General features: G+C 34.9%; 1 protein-coding gene across 4 annotated transcripts in view; it reads left to right on the forward strand.

The window, feature by feature from the left end:
• The window catches only part of LOC135196221 (palmitoyltransferase ZDHHC8-like), a 282,811-nt gene that overhangs the window by 222,222 nt on the left and 36,571 nt on the right, over positions 1–24,018 (forward strand). For all 4 annotated transcript variants that reach the window (XM_064222861.1, XM_064222862.1, XM_064222864.1 and 1 more), the window contains one exon: positions 15,583–15,890. In XM_064222861.1, the coding sequence (XP_064078931.1) occupies positions 15,583–15,890 (308 nt within the window). The remainder of the gene's footprint in view (positions 1–15,582; positions 15,891–24,018) is intronic.

The following is a 24,018-nucleotide window of genomic DNA, read 5'->3' on the forward strand; positions in this document are numbered from 1 at the left end:
TATTTCTATTTTCAGGTCTTTATACATATCAAGTTTTTCTCTTTTCTTTCTTATATACGCTGGTGTCCCATGGTATTGCGACATCAATCAGTGATACTTTCTTCTTACTTTCTTCTTGGTTTTGTTAATAAACTTCACGTCTGGTCTGTTTACACTTATCACCATGTGTTCTTATTCCATATTGTTGTTGTTAGTATTATTATTATTATTGTTATTATTATTGTTATTATTATTATTATTATTATTATTTATTACTATTATTAACACTTAAACGCTGAAGCGGTAAAAATAAAAAACTCCCCCAAATGCCGGAGCCGGTTTTGAGTGAGCACGGAAGCGGAAAAAATAATTTTTTCAAAAAATCACAGCTCTCTTAGTTTTGAAGATTAAGAGTTCATTTTTGGCTCCTTTTTTTGTCATTGCCTGAAGTTTAGTATGCAATCATCTGAAATGAAAAATAATATCATTATCATATGTAAATAATGCGATATATGGTAGCGAAAAAAAGAAAATTCATACATAATTGTATTAAAATCACGCTGTGCAAAAAATGGTAAAAGCTAACGAGTTTCTTTTTTTTTCGTTGTATTGTACACTAAATTGCAATCATTTTGATATATAATACATTATAAAACAATAAAAGCAACACCGGAAAAATATCACAAAATGATGTACGAATTCGTAACGCGCGAACATAAAAAAATGTTTTTTTCAAAAATTCATCGTAAATCTAAATATTGTTCTAGAGACTTCCAATTTGTTTCAAAAGTAATAAAAATGATTGAATATTACGATACTGTAAGAGTTTTAGCTTACAATTGCAGTTTTTGACCATTTCCGACGAGTTAAAAATGACCAAATGTCGAAATTTTGTTATAAATTTTTTTTATATGCAATTATTTCGGAAATTAGAAAAGCTACAACCTTCAAATATTTTTCCTTTTATTCTACATGAAATTGCGCCCAATTACATATATAAAACTCTATGAAATGCCTAATATGAAACGGAGCAAATTTTCCGAGAATGCGATGTACGCAATTCGCGATTTATGGCAGAGAATCCGCGCGCGGAGGGAAGGAAAGTTTTTTTCATAAATTCACCATAAATCAAAATATTGTGCTAGAGACTTCCGATTGGTTGCAAAATGAAGGTAAATGATTGAATATTACTAAAATATAAGAGTTTTAACTTACAATTGCGTTTTTCGACCATTTCGGTAGAGTCAAAGTTGACCGAACGTGGTTTGTTTTCTATTTATCGTGATTTATATGCAAATATTTCGAAAATGAGAAAAGCTACAACCTTCAATTATTTTTCGTTGTATTCTACATGAAATTGCGCACATTTTCATATATAAAACTTAATGTAACGGCTAATTTAAAATGGTGCAAACATTACCACAATCGCACGTATGATTTTTTCGGAAGAGTTACCGCGCGGACGTAAGGAAAATGTTATTTTTTTCATAAATTCACCATAAATCGAAATATTGTGCTAGAGACTTCCAATTTGTTACAAAATGAAGGTAAATGATTGAATATTACTAAAATATAAGAGTTTTAGCTTACAATTGCATTTTTCGACCATTTCGGTAGAGTCAAAATTGACCGAAGGTTGAAAATTTGTCACTTATCCTTTTTTATATGAAAATATTTCAAAACTGATAAAAGCTACAAGCATGGGTTGTTTTTAGTTGTATTGTGCATGAAATTGCGCACATTTCCATATATAAAACTTTATGTAACAGCTAATTTTAAAATGGTGCAAACATTACCACAATCGCATGTATGATTTTTTTTCGGAAGAGTTACCGCGCGGACATAAGGAAAAAGTTTTTTCATAAATTCACCATAAATCGAAATATTGTGCTAGAGAATTCCAATTTGTTGCAAAATTAAGGTAAATAGTTGAATATTACTACAATATAAGCGTTTTAGCTTACAATTGCGTTTTTCAACCATTTCAGTAGAGTCAAAGTTGACCGAAGGTTGAAATTTTGGCACATCATTATTTATATGGAAATATTTCATAACTGATGAAAGTTACAATCATGAGTATTTTGTTGTTGTATTCTAAATGAAATTGCGCACATTTTCATATATAATACTTCATGTAATGGATAATTTAAAACGGTGAAAAAATTATGTCAAAGTGATGAAATAATTTTTGAGATGTGTCACTGATACTTTTTAGTGCTATAAGAAAGAAATTCCCGTTTGTGCACCTGCGTAACGATTGTAAACAAAACAACACCTTGATCCGTGAACTCCCAGCATCCCCCAAGGCGCGTGATTCAAAAGTTTTCGGCTGGTAGGCCTATAAGTATTTTTTCCGCGAATTTAAAAAAAAAACTTTTTTGAGTCGACGTATGGTATGTCCATTCGGCAATCGGGGGAGATTTTGACTCAACGTTTAATACGTCCATTCGGCGTTTAAGGGTTAATATTATTATTAGTATTATTATTTATTACTATTATTTTTATTATTATTATTATTATTATTTTTTTTTTTTTTTAACTCTATCACAGTCCTCCAATTCGACTGGGTGATATTTATAGTGTGGGGTTCCGGGTTGCATCCTGCCTCCTTAGGAGTCCATCACTTTTCGTACTATGTGTGCCGTTTCTAGGATCACACACTTCTGCATGAGTCCTGGAGCTACTTCAGCCTCTAGTTTTTCTAGATTCCTTTTCAGGGATCTTGGGATCGTGCCTAGTGCTCCTATGATTATGGGTACGATTTCCACTGGCATATCCCATATCCTTCTTATTTCTATTTTCAGATCTTGATACTTATCCATTTTTTCCCTCTCTTTCTCTTCAACTCTGGTGTCCCATTGTATTGCGACATCAATGAGTGATACTTTCTTCTTGACTTTGTCAATCAACGTCACGTCTGGTCTATTTGCACGTATCACCCTATCTGTTCTGATACCGTAGTCCCAGAGGATCTTTGCCTGATCGTTTTCTATCACTCCCTCAGGTTGGTGCTCATACCACTTATTACTGCAAGGTAGCTGATGTTTCTTGCACAGGCTCCAGTGGAGGGCTTTTGCCACTGAATCATGCCTCTTTTTGTACTGGTTCTGTGCAAGTGCCGGGCATTCGCTTTCTATGTGGTTTATGGTTTCATTTTTCGTATTGCACTTCCTACATATGGGAGAGATGTTATTTCCGTCTATCGTTCTTTGAACATATCTTGTTCTTAGGGCCTGATCTTGTGCCGCTGTTATCATTCCTTCAGTTTCCTTCTTTAGCTCTCCCCTCTGTAGCCATTGCCATGTGTCATCACTGGCTAGTTCTTTAGTCTGTCTCATGTATTGTCTGTGCTTTGGTTTGTTGTGCCAGTCCTCTGTTCTGTCTGTCATTCTCCTGTCTCTGTATATTTGTGGGTCTTCGTCTACTTTTATTAGTCCTTCTTCCCATGCACTCTTTAGCCACTCGTCTTCACTGGTTTTCAGATATTGCCCCAGTGCTCTGTTTTCGATGTTGACGCAGTCCTCTATACTTAGTAGTCCTCTCCCTTCTTCCTTTCGTGTTATGTATAGTCTGTCCGTATTTGCTCTTGGGTGTAGTGCTCTTGTGTATTGTCATATGTTTCCTGGTTTTCTGATCTATGCTGCGGAGTTCTGCCTTCGTCCATTCCACTATTCCTGCGCTGTATCTGATTACTGGCACTGCCCATGTGTTTATGGCTTTTATCATATTTCCGGCGTTGAGTTTTGACTTGAGTATCGCCTTGAGTCTCTGCATATATTCTTTCCTGATCGTGTCCTTCATCTCTTGGTGTTTTATATCCCCTCCTCCCATTATTCCCAGGTATTTGTATCCTGTCTCATCTATGTGTTTGATGTTGCTCCCATCTGGTAGCTTTATCCCTTCAGTTCTCATTACTTTGCCTTTTTGTATGTTGACTAAGGTGCATTTTTCTATTCCAAACTCCATCCTGATGTCCCCAGATACAATCCTTACAGTCTGTGTTAGGGTATCTATTTCCTTGATGCTCCTACCATACAGCTTGATGTCGTCCATGAACATCAGATGGTTGATTCTGTTGCCTCTTTTCTTGAGTTGGTACCCGGCATCCATCTTCTATTATTATTATTATTATTATTATTATTATTATTATTATTATTATTATTATTATTATTATTATTATTATTATTCAGAAGGTGAACCCCATTCGTAAGGAGCAAGTTCACAAGGGCCATTGATTTTTAAATTCAAGTTTCCAAAGAGGTCATTTGAATGAATTAACAAACGGTTATAGGAAATAGAGAAAGAAGAGATCAGTTATTAGAAAAGAAAAAAATAAATTTACAGTTTAATATATAAATTAAATTCTTTGCTTGAACTTTTGGGGTTCCAGTTACACAGCATCATAGCTTGCTTGTGGTCTGTCTCAGCCTTTAGCTCGGAAGTTTTACGTGCCAGAGGATTTGGAGGCTATGTGTGCATATATGGATTTTTCAGTACATTGGCTGACAAACAACTCCCCTGTGAGAAATTCCAACAAAAAAAGTGCATTTTTATTATCCATGAAGTCGGTTGCCATGATCTCCTTCCAGGCAGCATGATGACTGACCTATGATTGAACATGCATACTGGTTTCACTGTCACAGGTTTCTCATCTAAGGGTGAGAATGTGAAATTCCAGAAGTTGCTGGTATTGGGACGGAAGGCTCTTATTTCTCAAACATCATAGTGCCATCCTTTGGGCAAAAATTATAAGGAGAAGACATCACAGTGTCTCCATGCTCTTTTCAGGCAGATTTTGGCTGATGTTGCCTCCTTCTGTGGAATGGACTGATACTGGGAATCTTATTCTTCCCAAATAGTGATATAGAGTTGGCAGTGAGGAAAGATGCATCCATATACAGAATACTTTGATTAACCATTTTTTCACCTTCAAGCCTTCCAATGGGGTGGTGGGAGCTGTGACCAACCTTTAGGGGGATAGCCAATCCTTTGTGTGTTTGGTGCCTGGAAAGGTTTGCATTCCACAAAACCATGACAAGGAACCCAGTTTTCTTCTTTGTTAAGATTTGGCTACCTCCTCCAGCTTTGTTTTGAAGGGGAAGCAAGGGGAAGATGGAGGAACAGGAACAATGAGGTTGGTTGTTCCCCTCCCGAATTGCTGTAGGTAGGGGGAATCTTGTCATGACACTTGAGTAATGTGGCAGAAACAAAGTTGAACCCTGGGTATTCTGTGTCCTTCAGGATGGTTACAACCTTTTAGGAACTGATATCCTCCTCCTCTTGTTTACCAACCTTGTTCCTAACTTAGCCTCCAGGATTTTCTGTAGGTCAGACTGGTGGCAGCAATAAGGGTGGTGATTGATCAGACCCTCTTGGAAGTTATAGATGACCACTATCTGGGCATTTACAATCTTTCCTTGGTGGAGAAGGCAGCTTGAGACAGATTATCAGTCTTTCTCCTTTGAAAGTTTATGTTAAAGATTCTGAGGAAACTATTCATACCTTGAGAAGTGCCTTTGCTTGGCTATAATGAGATTGTCTACCAGTTCAAAAATCTGTGCTTTGGCCTGGCAACAACCCCAAAGGTGTTCATGTGAGTGTTTACTTGTATCAACCTAGCTTTATTTGATAAGTATACACTTGCTGATTCAATCAAAGGCATTTTCTTCAGAACAGACTATTCAGTCCTCCAAGCTCATCATAAACAAAAAGCATCTCATGTGAAGTATTTGAGGACATATGGGTGGAGGTTGACTGGTTGAGTGACTGGCTCTCCCCTTTCTACATAACTGAACATCTTTCCTAGAGGTTCAGTTTAAAATGTATGACTCTCTCCTGCCTCTACAGTGGTTGCCAATCTGAATCAATCAGTTATATTGACTAGATCCTAGCTGCCTTCCAAGTCGTTTAACCCCTGTTCTCACTTGGGCCTTGTGCCCTATCAGTCTGGTATCCTTATACCAGATCATATAGGAGGTTACAGAAGTTGATACTTCCCTGCTTATTATTGTGAATTGGAACATGACATTTCTAGGTGGAGATTCAACTTGCCAGTCAGTTGAAAGTCTACCTTCCCACCTGAAGAGTAAGTTTTCTACATAAAAAGGTGATAGTTTGCATTCCTGGAAGAAACAAAAATTTTTTCAAGAAATTTGTATTTTTCGTAGGTATACAAAGCAGAGGCATTTTTCCCAGGTATACAATGCAGTCTTTATCATAATCCTACTTAAATACCTTACTTTGTCCCTATTACCAGTTAACTTTCTTGTTAAGTGTCAACAACAGATTCCAACTTGTGCTGAGGAATACTCGTACATAAAAGGCTGTGGGTTCTATACATAGGAAAAATACAAATTACTTACGATATTTAGGATACTGAAAGGATTTTGTTTTTCATATATTTCGAGTATTTAGCCTGTATCCTCTTGGGGAATATGTAATTTATATCCTCATGGGTCTCATAAACGTATTTAATCAAGTCCTATTATTAGTTCTTATTGATTAAGAAACTTGGTAGTATATATGTATAGGTAACAGAAATAGATGTGTACTATAACAAATACACCCATGTATATATAGTATTATTTAATTTATTTAATGGTGCTATCAGTATTTTCTGTTATAGCCAAAACATTTCATGAACAACATCTAGTAATTTTCATCTTCAGCATCTTATGAATACCTTTGTAGATTTAAGGTTGGACATAAAATGTTTGTGTTTGCATTAATTAAGAGGTTTGCCAGCCAATTAAAAAATGAAGGAAATCAGGACAAGTGAGAGTAATGAATTATTTTCTAGGTTTCTATGGCATTCCACAATGTGTATAAGGAATATTTTATCAAAATATGTTGTAGTTTTGTAGATATGGGGATTTCTCACTATTACACCCAAAACCTGGAGCATATGATGCACATTTCATTAGTACAAAATATTGTATGTTATAGTAACTTCCTGAAAAAATAACCATAAAAATTGACAAATGGCACCTTTTTTTCCATTCATTTCTCAACAGCAACACTAGCTCTGTCACCTTGAAACCTAGTTTGAATTAATATTGAGATATAATAGCCCATTGTCAAGCTGCTCCAACTTCAAAAGAATTTATTTTAAAACTTCTTCTATAGTGATGCTGTTCCATCTTTTTTTATTGGGTTAATTTAAATGTTAAATAAAATATTTGATTAATGAAATAGGTTTTTCATAACTAGCAGGATTGAGTTTTTGTAGGTTTTTTGGGGGGGGACATTAGAAATATATTTAATATAATAAACCATTGGTTTTCACTAAAATTTCTTTGTTTGAAAGTCTACTCAAGGTCCTTTTACTATGCTGATTCATTTAGAACACTTAATACGGCTGAGTAGGCATGTGATTTTTATGTAAATAGGTGCAGCAAAATATGAATAGGTCACAGCATATTTTTTTTTGCTAGAATTCACATAGTATAGTAGTATATGATGTTTATCACCATAAGTATTACTGCTATAACTCAATAAATATTTTCCTTAGCAAAGTAGTTATCTTAATTGTTCTTCATGTGTTTGTTTAGCTACTTTGAAAATATTCAGTTACTTTACCAGATGTCTTGTATATAATTTTATAACAAAGCACTACAAATATTGTACTGTAGTTTGAAGTGAGGTGTATTTTTTTATTTCTTATTTGGTTTAAGGTCTCAAACTCTTTTATCAGTAATTTGATGTCAATGATCATTTACATCATTATTTGCTGATGAGGTTCCCCCAGACCCCTAGCATCTTGCCATTGGGTGATGGACTTGAGAGAGCACTTACATAGAGCGACTCAAAGCTTGTCCCATGTTTGTCCTTTGTATGACATACCCTAAGCAGATTTGAATATGCTTTTGAACTCTCATAGGACATGAAGATTGAGAGAGGATGACCTGGTAGAGGGAGGTGAAAGTCTGAAGTCAAGCTTTGCTCCTAAGTGTTGGATCTGATCTTGAGGAAATGATGGCCTCAGAGCACTAAGAGCAGTGGATATATCTAGAACACACCCCTTGGCAGCCTGTTAGAGGGGGTTCATCCATCTTTCAGGTGGAACTTAGTAGTCAGGGAGAATTGCAAAGACAAATTTTATTAACTCAGTCTTTTGTAGTAGCCAGGCAAAATTGCATAGACAAATTTTTATGAACTCATGTCTCTTGTAAAAAATACTAATATAAATTTTGTCAACCACTTCATAGAAATAGAGAATTATGAAGACCACAAACGAAAATTAAGGGTTAACAGAAGCAACTACAGTTCAGCTGTTAAGGTATCCAAAGCCACATTCATTTTGAAAAGATAAAAAATACTGTTCCCTTAAGCACTTTTTATCTCTGACTCGTCTTGAATAAATGGCAGGATTTGTAAAATAATGATTATGACTAATAATTTAAAATAGCAGTTATAGATTGTGTTTTTCAATCTAACAAGTGTCACATTGAAGAATAATATATGTACTGTCTTCAAATTGGTCACATTCATAGGACCCATGCCATGGATTTTTTATGAATAACCCACATGACCCAGTCCCTGAATTTAGAGTGTGCAGAATATTACCTACAGAAAAACATATCTTTAGTTATTACTTCTTGTTTATTTCAGTCATTTAATTTTAAAGTTATAATATATTAAATTAAAGAAGACCTAACATATCAAGAATAAATCCTTTGGACCAGCCTTATGGGAGTAAAGAATGTTAATTCAGTGGGTTGGTTAAACTATTTATTTTAATAATGATAATACTGACGAGGATATACATTATCATAAACAGTTTTTTTTACACATTTTCATGTTACGAGGCTTTTGCCTTACGTTCTATTGGCTTAAATATGTGTGTGGCTGTGGTCTTCATCTGTGCCCTTTTTTCCCCCTGATTTTTTGGGGATTTCTTACTGACTTACTGGCCTTGATCCATTTTCCATATTCACTTCTATATTGCTTCTCGTCCCTTTGCATTCTGTCCAATACACTTTTGAGGTATTAGTCTGTTTTGCTGACACGTTAGTCAGTTTCTTTGCTGACACTGGACACCACGTTTGGATCGATGTTCCACTGCTATATTAATATTAATCTCCCCACTGCACTCCAGCATGATTCATAGTGGTACCAATGTCACTACTACGGCCATATTTATGCATGGTTTCCTCTCTATACTTTTTTCTTCTTCTTATAAAGGATTGCTTGGTGCTAAGCTTCCTTTATGATAAAAGATGCTTTGCTTTTATGCACTGTAATATTGATATGGGGATTTTAGTTGCTCAAAAATTAAAATCTGACGTACATTTTTTTCTAAGTTACTTATATCATACATGTATGGTACAGTAGTATTGTAATCTCTTATTACTAGTATTCTTGAAATGTGATATTTCATATTGGATATAAAGCAGGGAAAGAAAAGATGAAAGACATTTTGACCATGAATTGAGATCTCTTTCAAATGTCCAGATAACTTTCTGAAGACAGGGTCAGAAAGACCTATAATTTTTGAAGAGCCGGAGCAGAGGTCTGGAAAGGAAAGGCATGTTAGGCCAAAAAGGTTTTCCATACATTATGAGCAGAATGTCTGATAGAGCCATGATATTAGTAATAGCACTGGATAGCTGATATATTAGTTTGTTCTCTCTCTCTAGGATATTGTCAAAGTAAGTTTTCTTTCAGATACTTGCTTTGAGAAACAATTGTGTTGTAGGATATCACTGTTTATTGCATGGTTTTGAGAAAGTTTTGGTAGAACAGTAAATTTGCTTTTAACGCATTTGGCAGGTAGGTGGGAAACTTGATTGAGTAATCGGATCTTGTAGATCAATTTTGTTTTTACCAGATAACATTTGTTAAACTGAGTGTGGAGGAACTTAGTTATTGAATTTGCAGACAGTTATTTTTGGAGAGAAGGATTGTTTTTGGTGTGTGAGATGAAAGCAATCACTTAACCAGGAATCTGTTTAAGGAACAGCCTTAGAAAAATAACAAAAGGGTTCTGTAATTGTATACTTTTAAGAAAAGTGTCCACCTTTGCATCAGACCTAAAAAGGCTGAAACTGGTAGAGATGTATGTACATGACTAATCTTCTGATATCCATATGGGAATGATAGTAATGGTAATAAAAGCATTGTGCCATCCATATAAGAGAAGGAAGCTTACCCGTTAATGTGCTATTCAAGTAACCCAACATGCATTGTAAAGAATGCCACAGAAGGAGAATGAGATAAGGATTATTAAGCTTGGGGAGAGGACAAGTATATCTGTTTAGAAACTACTTGAGAAACATGGGCTATTTTTCTTACTGCTACCACTGGGCCTCAAGAGTACAAGACAAACCTCTTGTAGCTACTTCCCTTGAATTAAAATAGGTGAATGTCTGTCCCCTCCACAAACCCTTAGATAAACTACCATCTAAAGTGTATTTGTAGGTTGTAGATGTAAATAAAACTACATTATCCGTTATATTATCTGACCTATGACCCTGAACCTTCTGTGCTAGTGATCCCACTCAACAAAGCTCATTGACTCATGAATTACAAACCTTGTGTGGAGATCTGATTTGATTTGGTACAGAAAACTGTTTCTGCTAGCTCTCTCTCCCCCAGATTATGTCAGTGAGTTCCATGTCCTAGCTGGTGATGTCATTAAAAGATTTTATCAACAGTTGTCCTCCAAGGATGGAACACCTTGTCCTGTCATACTAATCACCACACCTAAGATTTCTTTAATTCCTCCTCTGAATTCTTTTTTTATATTTTATATTGGCATTCAGAAGAAAGAAGTATCCAAGGATATGGTTTCCTTTTAGCTTGCCAGGTTACTGTAAGAGCTTAGTCAGAAAAGTCAGAAATTGACTTTTATCAGTGAAAAGTATGGCACATGGTATGTATGCTTTTATTCATTAGCATTTAAGTCACTTTGGAGCTTTCTGTGACCCTTCAAGCTTGTGCATTCAGTTGCCATTTTACCTCTGCAAAACTTTTTTTGAGATGTTTTTATGGTTGGACTAATTGCCATGTGTCCTTTGTAACCTGTTACGGTGGGGAGGGAAATAATACAGGTTTTTCATCCTCTTCATCTCTCGTCGTCTCTTGGAAACTTTTATAATATGGTTTCCCAGGGTATCTGGCTTCATCTGGCACTTCCTTCAATTACTATGTCCCATTCAGAGGACCCATCTGAGCATCAAGTATAAGCTCCACTTAACAATCTATTCCATGGCCAGCTGATTGTTAACTTTTGATCTTTTATCATCATCATTTCTCAGCTTGTCTCTAATGTTTTTACTGGAAGGTTCATCTTTTGCCCTCCCTCCTGAATTCTTATTCAGCTATCTGATGTTTAATTGGGTTGTAGCAAAGAAATGTTTATATGATTAGAAACATAATGATGCACTCCATCATAATAATAAAGGGGAGGAAAAGTAAAAAAAAAAAAAAAAAAGGACATTCAGTTTTTAATTATTCATATTGTGCACCCCCCAGGGAGCATGCTTTTTCAATATAAATCTATTAATCAGTGTGAATGTTCTCTTCTTTAATCTGACCTTGGATTCTTTGAGGCATATCAGGATAAAGATATGAAAGGGAGGTTTTCGATGGAGGAGGGTTACGTGCAGTTGGGCTGTTCAGTCTTGACGAGTATTTGTATTTCATTCCACATAGGGCAACAGATGATCAATGGGTTTCTATTGAATATTGCATTTTGTGTTATAAACACAACATGATTTATGGAGTTCAGTTTTTCCTGCCCACATTGGCTAAGGAAAGGCGTGATTTTTCATCCTATACAGTTAATTTATTCTCAGTGATGGGTACATAATTGATTATCACCCAACACGCTTGGATGATTTTTCTTCTGTGCATCATGTCTTAAATCCTTGGCCTTGCTGAGTCCGTTTTTGTATTGCTGGGAGCAATCATTGTATCAGACTTGAATGGTAACTAGTTTTTTTATTGGAAATTGCAGAACAATTGAATGGTTGAGAAGCAGTCATGAGATAAAAAATGTACAGATTGATACTCTTTATTATGATACCAAGCCAAGTATTAAGGTTGCTTATAATTAATCCTTTGATGTTATGAATGGTTGTTCTCTTGAATAAATTAGTGAAAGGTACTGTAAAAGTAATATAAAATTTGATGTTATGAAGGTGTAATTTTTTTCCAATGAAAGAAACAAATAATGAATATTTTTAAGCTTTTTTGACCCATTCAAACAGACTATGCAGATTAAGATCATAAAGAATAAAAAACTCACTTCTATTATTGTTATAGGAATTAATATCATGACAATATTTTGGTAAAAATGCATATTTGGTTGCATTTAGTTATGAAGTGGTGAAGAATAAAGCAAGATTTGTTCTTTAATGTGTCTGTTTCTGACAGTTATAGGAATAATTTGTATTTCTGATTATTACAGACTGAAGGGTGAACGTTGGTTACCTTAAGGAAACCTATTGATATGGGTTTTTATATAACATTACTCTTTAGAAAGTATGTAGCTAATTTTTATTATTTACTCTGGGAATGTTAAAATAATTAGAAAAGGTATCATTATTACTTTGCCTCTTTTACAATAAGATTATCAGTTATTTGTAAACAGATGTGGATAATTGATGGGTGAGGTCAGTGGGTTACAGTAATTGGAATTATTTGGAGATGGGTGGGAAAATTTACTTACGCAAGCTTTATCCGTATGATCAATTGATTCTTTCAGGAGTATTGAATAACAAAAACATTTCTTGCATTTCTCTGACAATAATAATGATAATAATTATTATCGTCAAGATTATTATTGTTATTATATTATGATTTCTAGATCATCTAGGTTTAAATTTTTTTTAAGAGCTTTTGGGCCACTAAAGATTACAGATGAAAATAAAAGGAAGTTATATTTTCCGAATAACCATTACAGGTGGGACAATTACTTCAGGGCCCCTGTCCCCCTATCCCTCCAATCCAAGATGGACCATGTAGCCACAATTATCATTATTTCACCATGAAACCACGTGATCTAGAATCGTGTCATGGTCGTAATTTCCACCGCCCCTTAGATAACCAAGCTGTATAGCTATTTTTAAGTTGGAAGCTTGCAGTAGTTTTGATCATTTATATTCATAGATATGGGTATTTAGAAATTGTTGCATCATCAGCTGTAAATATCATTTTCTTTTATTCTCATTACATTTTAATCCATTTACATTGCCCAAAATTATTTTTCTGATGTTGGCAGTCAAGTCTTTTAGTCTTCAGTTATCTGTGTAAAATGTAGGTGTTTCACACAACTTTGTCTTGTATTGTGTTTCAAAAGACAAGATTTACTGAAATATGGAAGCAAAGCAGTGTGGACATTGTATACAAAGCATTTTAAAGGTCAGTTGTGGTTTCTTGGACATTTCCTAAGTTTTTAGGGAGAAGGAATTTTGAATGTCAAGTAATACAGTACTATTGTCATTTATACTCCTATCAAGACCATTGGCTTTTATCAGGTATTTTGTCATTAATTTTAAAGTATGCCCCTCAGTATCTGTAAATATCTCATCTGTATAGAGTTTATATTAGAAAACTGCCTTGTGCTTGTATCTTTTTGTGTTATTTAAAATTGAAAATATATGCTGTATTTAAATTGTCTGCATTAATTTCTTTCTTGTTATGATATAATTATAGAAGTTTCCCAGGTTCCAGTCTCTTAACATTTAAGTTAGGTCATACAAACACCTTATGGTTTTATTAATTATATTTCTGTTGTGTTTAAAACCACTAAGAAATTCCAAAGTAAGAATCGGCTGAAGAAATTATGGATTTTTAACCTTTTTTTATTTCTAAGTACAGTAAAACTATATTGGGTTCAGTATCTAAATGGTATTGACTGTTTCTAATAAAAATTTGAAAAATAGAAACTTGAGTCTGCACAGATGCAGACCAGCAATTTTAAGTAGGAAGATTTTGGTTTTGTGGTATATCTTGTCTGTTTAGATGTTTCAAAAATGTGCTTTGATAGAATTTGAATGCTTTAGTTTTCTCTTGAATTTGATCATCTTTGGTCATAAATATTTGAGTATTTTCTTATTCCTTCATGTAAAAAAAATTATTTTTAGGCGAATTAGTCCAGTTACTTTCCAGTCAATAAGGTTTTAGGCTGGTAAAAGGAAACTGAGCCTCCTGTTATATTAAGTGACATTTCTTATTTATGTCTTTTGTAATTTAAAACTTAGTGCAGGGAGGGGTGAATAAAATGTCTTGTATTCAATGTGTAATGAGTGAAAACTGACAAAAATAGTTTCCATACAAAATGAGGTAATATTGAAAAGCAAAGGCATTGTGCTAGGCATCTTATATTCTTCAAATTGACACTGCTTTTAAGAAATGAGTTAAAGAAAAAATTTCTCTGTTATCTTGCCAAATACAGTACATATGTTGAGGGAGAAAGTTGCCTTCATATGTATTTTATATTTTGGGTAATTGTTTTTATGTTTTATGAAATAGTTGCAGTTTATAGTTTAGTAATATAGTATAAACAGAAATGTTTTAAGGTTGATTTTGTAGGAAGAGTATCATATACAATTTATTTTAAAACATCAATTTTAGATTCATACTGCAGGTAGAATACAGTACCTTATACTTTGCACATACATCCAGTTCAATTCAGATTGTTATTTAAAGCTCAGTGACTTATTTTAGGTTGATAGTATACCCATTATGGACAAGAAAAATTTCTTGATTGAAAAAATTTTGTTTCATGTGATTGTTGCAAACAGCTTTTATTACAAAACATGGGAGCCATTGATATTTCATTACCAAAACTTCAGTTAAGTATGTGTGTTGCAAACAGCTTTTATTACAAAACATGGGAGCCATTGATATTTCATTACCAAAACTTCAGTTAAGTATGTGTCACCATATGTTAGATATTTGTAGATGAAGTAGGAGAGGGTCGTCTCAATGTTTAAGTGGAGAAATGTACATCGTATTTTGATTAATTTCAATTGTATTTTAACATAAGTACATATTGCCTGCTGATTACCAAACATTCTTGTTTAAAATCCAGTGCCATCAGGGATTAAGCTTATTTCTCCTATTTTGGAAGTAATTTCTTTGAAATCATACTCGAGATCATTTTACTTTTTGTTGTCTTGTTCAGCTTTGCAATATTAGCAGATGCTGTGGCTGTCTGTTTACATTGCTGCTTACATCTGTTCTTTCTGGCATATATTGAATCTTGGAATGTTCTTGCTTAGATTATTTTATGAAATAAAGTCTTGTGCATTGCAGTCTATTTCATGCCAGTTAGCTTCTTGCTTGTAGAAATCCTTTGATATTGCCAAGTGGTGTGTATTAGCCTCAGTGTTCTGGGCTTTGAGAATTAGCATCCTCCAGAAATAATTGGTCACTGACACTTAGGCTTACCTGATCATATAAGATGAGAGCTTTGAGTTTGAATAGTTGTTTGATGTAGACCCTTGAAAATCATAGGTGGCTCTATATTGAAAGATTTGATGTACAGTGCAGTTAATATTCATTCTTATTGTATATTTGCTATTAGTCAGTTAATAGATTGTAATTCATGTAGTGTTGTTGTAGAAGTAATACCTATTATTTCCTTACCTGTAGCTGGTGGAGGGGGGAGGGGCCGGTGCTTCATCAGTAGCTGTGACCAGCAGTGCGGGGAGTGAATGCGTGGAAGATGGAAGTCAGCCCCCTCCAGGCATGAGTCAGAGTCAAGACTGTGAGCCAACGCCCCCATTGCCACGTCATCCCTCCAAAACTAATTTCTTCCAGCCTGATGGACCACCTCCTCATCACCATCCACCCTACCATCACCATCACCATCATCATCCATACGCTGACTCTCCACGTAAAGCAAATTCAAATCAGCAAGTCGTAAGGCCACCACGCTCACCGCAGAGTTCAAGACCACGGTAAGTGATCAGTCACAATCACACTTTGTCACTGAGGATGACAAAATCAAAGTACTTTGAGTAACACCATGAAATTTTGTCAGAAAAAGTACAGCCAGTCCCTGGTTATCGGCAGACTTGGTTAATGGCTGTGCGGTTTTATGGCACTAGTGTATCACCATAAAATCGGTAATTTATGGCGCCATAATGCGCCGAGTTTCAGTTATCGGGGCCAAAAGTTGCTGATCATAGTCTTATGGTGCCATAACATACCTAACAGAGGTGCCATTAACCGAAACGTGGTGTTCTAATCGCCATAAATCAATGAGTTTTGTTTAATGGTGGTTTTCGCGTATTAGCACCCTGCCAAGAACGGAACCCTTGCTAATAACCGGGGACTGCCTGTAGTGTTTGTAAGGTGAATATTCAAAATCGATTTATTGGAACAACCTACAAGAATGATTTGATGAGCTGAAACAAATCATATGGAAGATGGCCAAATGGGATATCACATTTATCATGGTTGTGGAAAAAGGGAACTAGAGCATTTTGAGCAGTTTCATTTTAAAAGACAAGATATTGATTAACAGTTGAATAGAAATTTAAAGCATATGGCATCATTACAGTCATTTTCATGCGGCAAAAAAAAAAAATTGTTTTTGGGTGAATCATCCTTGAGTGGATAAAATTTGAAATGTGAGATTATATGAGAATGGTAATTATTTTACCATGTATCATATTTGAATTCATGTAAGATGCACACACAAAAAAAAGAAATAATTGCCTCCTGTAGGCTTGTTATCCATGAAGCTTATTACTGTAGGTTGATTTTTATATAAGTAACTTACCAAATAATTACCTAGCTATAGTTTCTAACTAGTACAACAGCTAAAGTTCAGAGTTGGCGGCAACGCTTCAAGTGTTAGTGCAGGTGACAGCACCACCCACTATTGACAACACCAAGAATGACTTAGCAGATAACCTTATTCTGTTTCTGTCGTCCTCAATGTAAATATCAAATGTTTGCAGCAGCTTTTTTCATCATTTGCCAGATATTTAACTGGATTTCAGTGTTGTATTATCTTTGATTTTGAGTAACTTTCAAGTTGATAACATTCAGTGTCAGTATTTTGTCATTAAGATCCGATTTAAGTTTATCATTTTTTGCAATTGATTAACTACTTCATTGATTTCTACTTAGTGATGATATATAGCAGCAGTCATTGTCAACTTAGCCTAGCATAGCTGAACTATAGACTGTTTACCTGAGTAGAGATAACTTGGGCAGACTAGCGTGAAGAGCAAAACTTAGTTAAATATCGGCTGAGGGAGGGTATTTTTTGTTTCATAGATATAGAAGGGAAAGATTGGACAGCCTACAGTAGCCAAACCAGTTTGTAACGTGCGCTACCTAGCGATGATTATTGTGTAAACAATGATGCAACCCATACAGTCTAATGGGAAACCTTGAACTCTTTAAAACGTGTTTTCTCTGATGTCCGTTAAGACTCAAATGATTTATGCACCATTTACTATACACCATATGCACTGTATGCAGAAATAGAAATATTTAATTTTGCTGGTTTGTATATGCTTTCTTCAGTTAAGCAATCAAGTTTTGTAGATATTGCAATTACATTACAGCCATGCAGCATTGACAGCCAATCCTTTTTGTAGAAATAAAAATTGTTCATATACGAAACAAACCTTCGGTCTTAACATTAGGATAATACTAGCGCCAAGCTGGAAACCGGTAGAATTAAAATTAAACTTGTGAGATCCAGGGGCTATTGGCATCTATACCAGGTCACGGGGCATGTAGTACCCAGAATGCCCTCGGCATCCCGTGACCTGCCAGTTACTTTCCTACCACCTTTAAGATAGAACATGATTATTTTCTATCTGTTTTAAAGCTGGTTTTAGTGTGCCCGATTTTATTCATTTAACTTTTGATTTTTCTTTCTCTGGGTGTTCTCAGTGGGGGTGTGATCTGATAGGTGTGTATACGTTGTGAGATGGAGTTTTTTGCTTCACCAACGGGAACTTCTCCTGGTTCTCAGAAGAGACAAAGGAAATGCCCTGGAGTTAGTGGGTTTCCTTGTTCAAGATTTTAACTTCGGTGTCGACAGATCCTCATCCAACGTGTAGTAGGTGCAGAGAAAACGTATGTACTATTACTAATCTTTGTTCAGTTTGTTGCGGTTGGTCAGTGGAACAGTGGAGGAAGTTTTATGAGAAAGGCCAGTACAAGAAAAAGGAGATGACACCATCTTTGGATGACCAAGCGTCGTCGGCTTCTTTTGTATCGGCAATACACCAGACTGCTCCGTATGTTTTAGATTTTTAATTCTGTCTGCTGTATTTTTTATATGTTGACCAAAAATTTGTTTACGTTATGAGCCTTACTTTCCACCTTAAATTTACAGTCACAGGCAGTCCCCGGGTAGGGAGGGTTCCGTTCCTGGCAGGGTGCTGTAAGATGAAATTGCCTTAACCTGAATCAACATATTTATAATAGGAATAAATAGCACCTACAGTGCTGTTATAGCCGTGTAAGCTCTATAAGTATGGGTTACAGCGCCGTAAAGCAGGCAGCAGCACCGTAAGTCCGAAACAACATAACCCGAATAACCCGGGGACTGCTCGTACATTTTTACTCTCTGGAGACAGAACTAATTATTGTTCTGTATTCATGGGTCAAACTGACACACGACAAAATTGGGCAACAGTATCATAAAATAATTGTTGTCTTCAACGCAGCCATCCCACATAAGTTTCATCCATATGCATAATACAGTGGTCCCCCGTATTTGCCAGGGGGGATCCATACCAGGCCCCCCCCCCCCTGGATAGTTTGAACCCCTATAAAAATGCCTAAAATGGCCTATTTTTTCTGTTAAAACTCAAGAAAAAACCACTAAAAAATTTCATACCTGGTTTTTTAAAAAAATAATTTCATCACAAAAAGTTAATATTAATAGATCCCCAAAGCCACGCCAAAAATTTACCTGTTACCTCCTATTCTGTCTGCCAGTTGGCAAGACTGCCGTTTGACAATTACAAAACCTTCCCTTGAAAATTAGTTGTTAACAAGCACCCGTGTTGTTTACATCACAGCTGCTATTTATAAATTTCCGAAACCTTTTGTACAGTTAAAGCTCTAATTATTTGTTAATGTGGCTTTGTTATTCACCATTTATGAAATCCACGATTCGACTCTTCCTTCTGCTAGCACCATCAGGAATTGCCCGGTTTGTGGGACAAGGATGAGTAGCAGGGCGTATGAACCCCATAACATTTGTAACTTGTCATGGACAGGTTTGTGACTTGATTTCTCGTTGCAACTTATGTAAGTCTTGGTCTGATGTATAAATGACGCCATATATTAACCCTTAAACGCCGAAGCAGTATTTTAAAAATCGTCTCCCATATGCCGGTGGGGTTCAGGAGTGAGCGCCGAAGCTGAAAAAATGTTTTTTTCAAAAAATCACAGCAAGCTTAGTTTTCAAGATTAAGAGTTTATTTTTGGCTCCTTTTTTTTGTCATTGCCTGAAGTTTAGTATGCAACCATCAGAAATGAAAATAAATATCTATCGTATATAAATATTGGGATATATGACAGCGCGAAAAAAAATTGCATATATAATTGTATACAAATCGCTCTGTGAGCAAAACAGTTAAAGCTAACGAGTTATTTTTTTTCGTTGTATTGTACACTAAATTGTGATCATTTTGGTATATAACTCATTGTAAAACGATCAAAGCAACACAGAAAATAATATTATCACAAAATGATGCATGAATTAGTAACTCGCGGACGTAAATTTTTTTTTTTCAAAAATTCACCATAAATTGAAATATTGTTCTAGAGACTTCCAATTTGTTTCAAAATGAAGATAAATGATTGAATATTACTAGACTAAGAGTTTTAGCTTAATATTGCATTTTTCGACCATTTTGGTAGAGTCAAAGTTGACCGAACGTCAATTTTTTTCTATTTATCGTGATTTATATGCATATATTTTAAAAATGAGAAAAGCTATTACCTTTAATTATTTTTTGATGTGGTCTATATAAAATTGCGCTCATTTTCATATATAAGACTATATAACGGCTAATATGAAACGGAGCAAATATTACGAGAATGCGAAGTAAGCATTTCTGAGATATGCGGCAGAGAATCCGCGCGCGGAGGAAGGAAAAAAGTTTTTTCAAAAATTCACCATAAATTGAAATATTGTGCTAGAGACTTCGAATTTGTTTCAAAAGGAAGATAAATGATTGAATATTACTAGACTAAGAGTTTTAGCTTACAATTGCATTTTTCGACCATTTCGGTACAGTCAAAGTTGACCGAACGTCTATTTTCTTTCTATTTATCATGATTTATATGCAAATATTTCGAAAATGAGAAAAGCTACGACCTTCAATTATTTATTGTTGTATTTTACATAAAATTGCGCACATTTTCATATATAAAACTATTTAACGGCTAATACGAAACGGAGCAAATATTACGAGAATGTGACGTAAGCATTTCGGAGATTTGCAGCGGAGATCGGAGATTTGCGACAGAGAATCCACACGTGGAGGGAAGGAAAAAGTTTTTTTTCAGAAATTCATCTTAAATCTAAATATTGTGCTAGAGCCTTCAAATTTGTTTCAAAATGAAGATAAATGATTGAATATTACTAGAATGTTAGATTTTTTGCCTACCCAAATATACCAAATATATAGAGAAAAAGTACTATATTTCAGAGACTGCTGTCTCCCTCTTCCTGAAGAGGGAGACAGCAGTCTCTGAAATATAGTACTTTTCTCTATTTTGGTGTTTTTTATGGCTCCTTTTATTAGATGGACTCTGTTGTTACAGAACATTTTTACCAGTCAATTATTAATATATATCTATATAATATATATATATATATATATAATAATATATAAAATATATATATAATATATTATAATGAGAAAATATTATTATAATATATATATGCTATATAATATGTATAGATATATATATATATATATATATATATATATATATATATATATATATATAATATATGTATATATATATACTATAATATATATATATATTAATATATATATATTATAATATATATATAGATATATATATATATGATATATATATAGATATATATATATGATATATATATATATATATATATATAATATATATATAGATATATATATAATATATATATAATATAAGATATATATAATATATATATATATATATATATATATATAGATATATAGATATATATAGATATAGATATATATAGTATATATAAATAGATATTATAGATATAGATATATATAGATATAATATAAATATATATATAGGATACTATGATATATAATTCTATCTATATATATAGAATATATATATAAAATATATTAATATATATATATATATATATAGATATATCTAGATTATATAGATATATAAGATAGATAGATATATATGGATATATATAATACATATAATATATATATATATTATATATTTATTTTTTAATTTTATAAATAACAAAATTAAAAAATATATATATATATATATATATATATAGCTATATATATAAGATATATATATACTAATATATATATATATAATATATAGATATATATATATAAATATATATATATATTTATATATATATATTTTATAATTTTTACATATATATATATCAACATATATCAACTCAGCTCTGGCATACCTTAAGGAACAGGGAGGAACACACTCTCGGTCCCTGTGGGCCCAGGCACGGAATGTAACGATTCTTACGAGATTCGTTGCAGGAGTGGAGAACGTACGTGCATATCTACTCAGTCGGCTACAACAACTGCTTCCAACCGAATGGACCCTTCACCAAGAGGTATGTCAGGAATTGTGGAGGTTATGGGGACGTCCCTTGGTGGATCTGTTTTGCGACATCGAGGACGAAGAGGCTTCCTCTATACTGCTCCCCTGTACTCGATCCAGAAGCAGTAGCGGTAGATGCCCTCCTCTGGGATTGGATGGGGATGAACGTATATGCAATTTCCCCCGTTCAAGATCTTGGGAGAGGTCATCAGGAAATTTGCGGCATCAGAAGGAGCAAGGATGACATTGATCGCCCTGTTTTGGGTATCGAGAGAATGGTTCACAGAGGTCATGACCTTCTTAGTGGACTTCCCGAGGACACTACCTTTGAGAGTCGATCTACTCAAACAGCCCACTTCGAGAGGTACCACAAAAACCTCCCCTCTCTGAGTCTGACTGCGTTCAGACCATCGAAAAGTTGGCCAGAGCGAGAGGTTTTTCAAGATCAGTGGCAAGTGCTATTGCCAGTGCAAGAAGAGCTTCCTCTAGTATGGTGTATCAATCGAAGTAGGCCGCTTTCAGGAGATGGTGTAGGAAGAAGGGCATTTCCTCAACCACGACCTCTGTGAATCAGATAGCCGACTTCCTTTTTTATCTGAGGAAAGAAGAAAAGCTGGCAGTCCCAACTATCAAAGGATATAGGAGTATGTTGTCAGCAGTTTTTAGACATAGAGGTTTGGATCTAGCAAACAACAAGGACCATCACGATCTTTTAAGGTCTTTTGAAACCACTAAGGTGGCTCAGCCAAAGCTGCCTTCCTGGAACTTGGACGTGGTTTTGAAGTTCCTGATGTCCAGTCCATTCGAGCCTCTCCATTCTGCGACGTTGAAGGATGTGACCAGAAAGGCTATTTTCCTAACCACTCTGGTGACGGCGAAGAGAGTTAGCGAAGTTCAAGCCATCAGCAAACATATAGGCTTTAAAGGACATAATGCTGTATGTACCTTAAGCCCTACGTTTTTAGCCAAGAATAAGAAACCGTCTAACCCTTGGCCCAGGAGCTTTGAAATCAAGGGTATGGTGGAAATTCTTGGACAAGAGCCAGAGAGAGTCCTGTGTCCTGTCAGGGCTCTCAAATTTTATTTGGATAGAATGAAGGAAAGTCGAGGTCCTTCGGACAATCTGGTGTTCGGTGAAGAGGCCAGACTTGCCAATGTCGAAGAATGCACTGGCGTTCTTCTTAAGAGATACTATTAAGGAGGCTCATACAAACTGTCAGGACAGTGATTTTAAACTTTTGATAGTAATTGCTCACGAGGTGAGGGAGATTGCAACCTCAGTAGCATTTCAGAAGAATATGGCACTCAGTGACATTTTGGGTGTCACCTTTTGGCGAAGCAAGTCTGTGTTCGCTTCACACTACCCGAGAGATGTGAAAACGACATATGAGAACTGCTGTTCGCTAGGGCCATAAGTTTCCGCTGATACAATTTTGGGGGCAGAGAGTGACACTCATCCTATCCTTTAGAAAATGGTTATGAAGTGTTTTTTTATTTTATTATTATGTTTTTATGGTTGTTGGGTTGGCCGCCAGAGGCGGACTTCCCAGTCCTTAGCTTAAGTTATGCTATACAGGTCACTACCTTGCTGGAGACTCTAGTAAAGCAGAAGCAGACTTGGGTGACAGTAATCACAAAGTCAGCTATGCTAACAGGTATGGAACCAAGGTGTCAATCACCTACATGTAATTTGTTTCCTAAATCCTATTCTGTCTCTTCCCACCTCCAATGGTGGTATTCAGCTATATATATATCTGACAGGTAAGTCTCATGAACAAAATGATATTTTAATGATAAGATAAATTTTGTTCATACTTACCTGGCAGATATATATATTCATAGTGCCCACCCACCTCCCCTCAGGAGACAGTGGCACTAGAAAATCTGAATAGAAAATGGGAATGGTTCCTGATACCTGCCTCCCAGCGGCGGGAATGGGTACTAACCACCTGGCCTCCCACTGCGTGTTGTCGTAAGTTTTGAAATTCTGTCGGACTAAGGAGAATACAGCTATATATATCTGCCAGGTAAGTATGAACAAAATTTATCTTATCATTAAAATATCATTTTTCTATTCTGCTACGAATACATAACTAAAAGGAATGCTGGTGAAACTTTTCTTTTGCATAAAATGAAATAACATAAAATACATCAATAGGTACAGATATATAAAAACTTTTAATAAATATACAACTAAATATAAAATAAATGCAGAATACTCACTCGTAATCCTGACTCTTCGTACTATTCTTGTTTTCT

The sequence above is a fragment of the Macrobrachium nipponense genome, chromosome 17 (genome assembly GCF_015104395.2).
Source record: "Macrobrachium nipponense isolate FS-2020 chromosome 17, ASM1510439v2, whole genome shotgun sequence".
NCBI lineage: Eukaryota > Metazoa > Arthropoda > Malacostraca > Decapoda > Palaemonidae > Macrobrachium > Macrobrachium nipponense.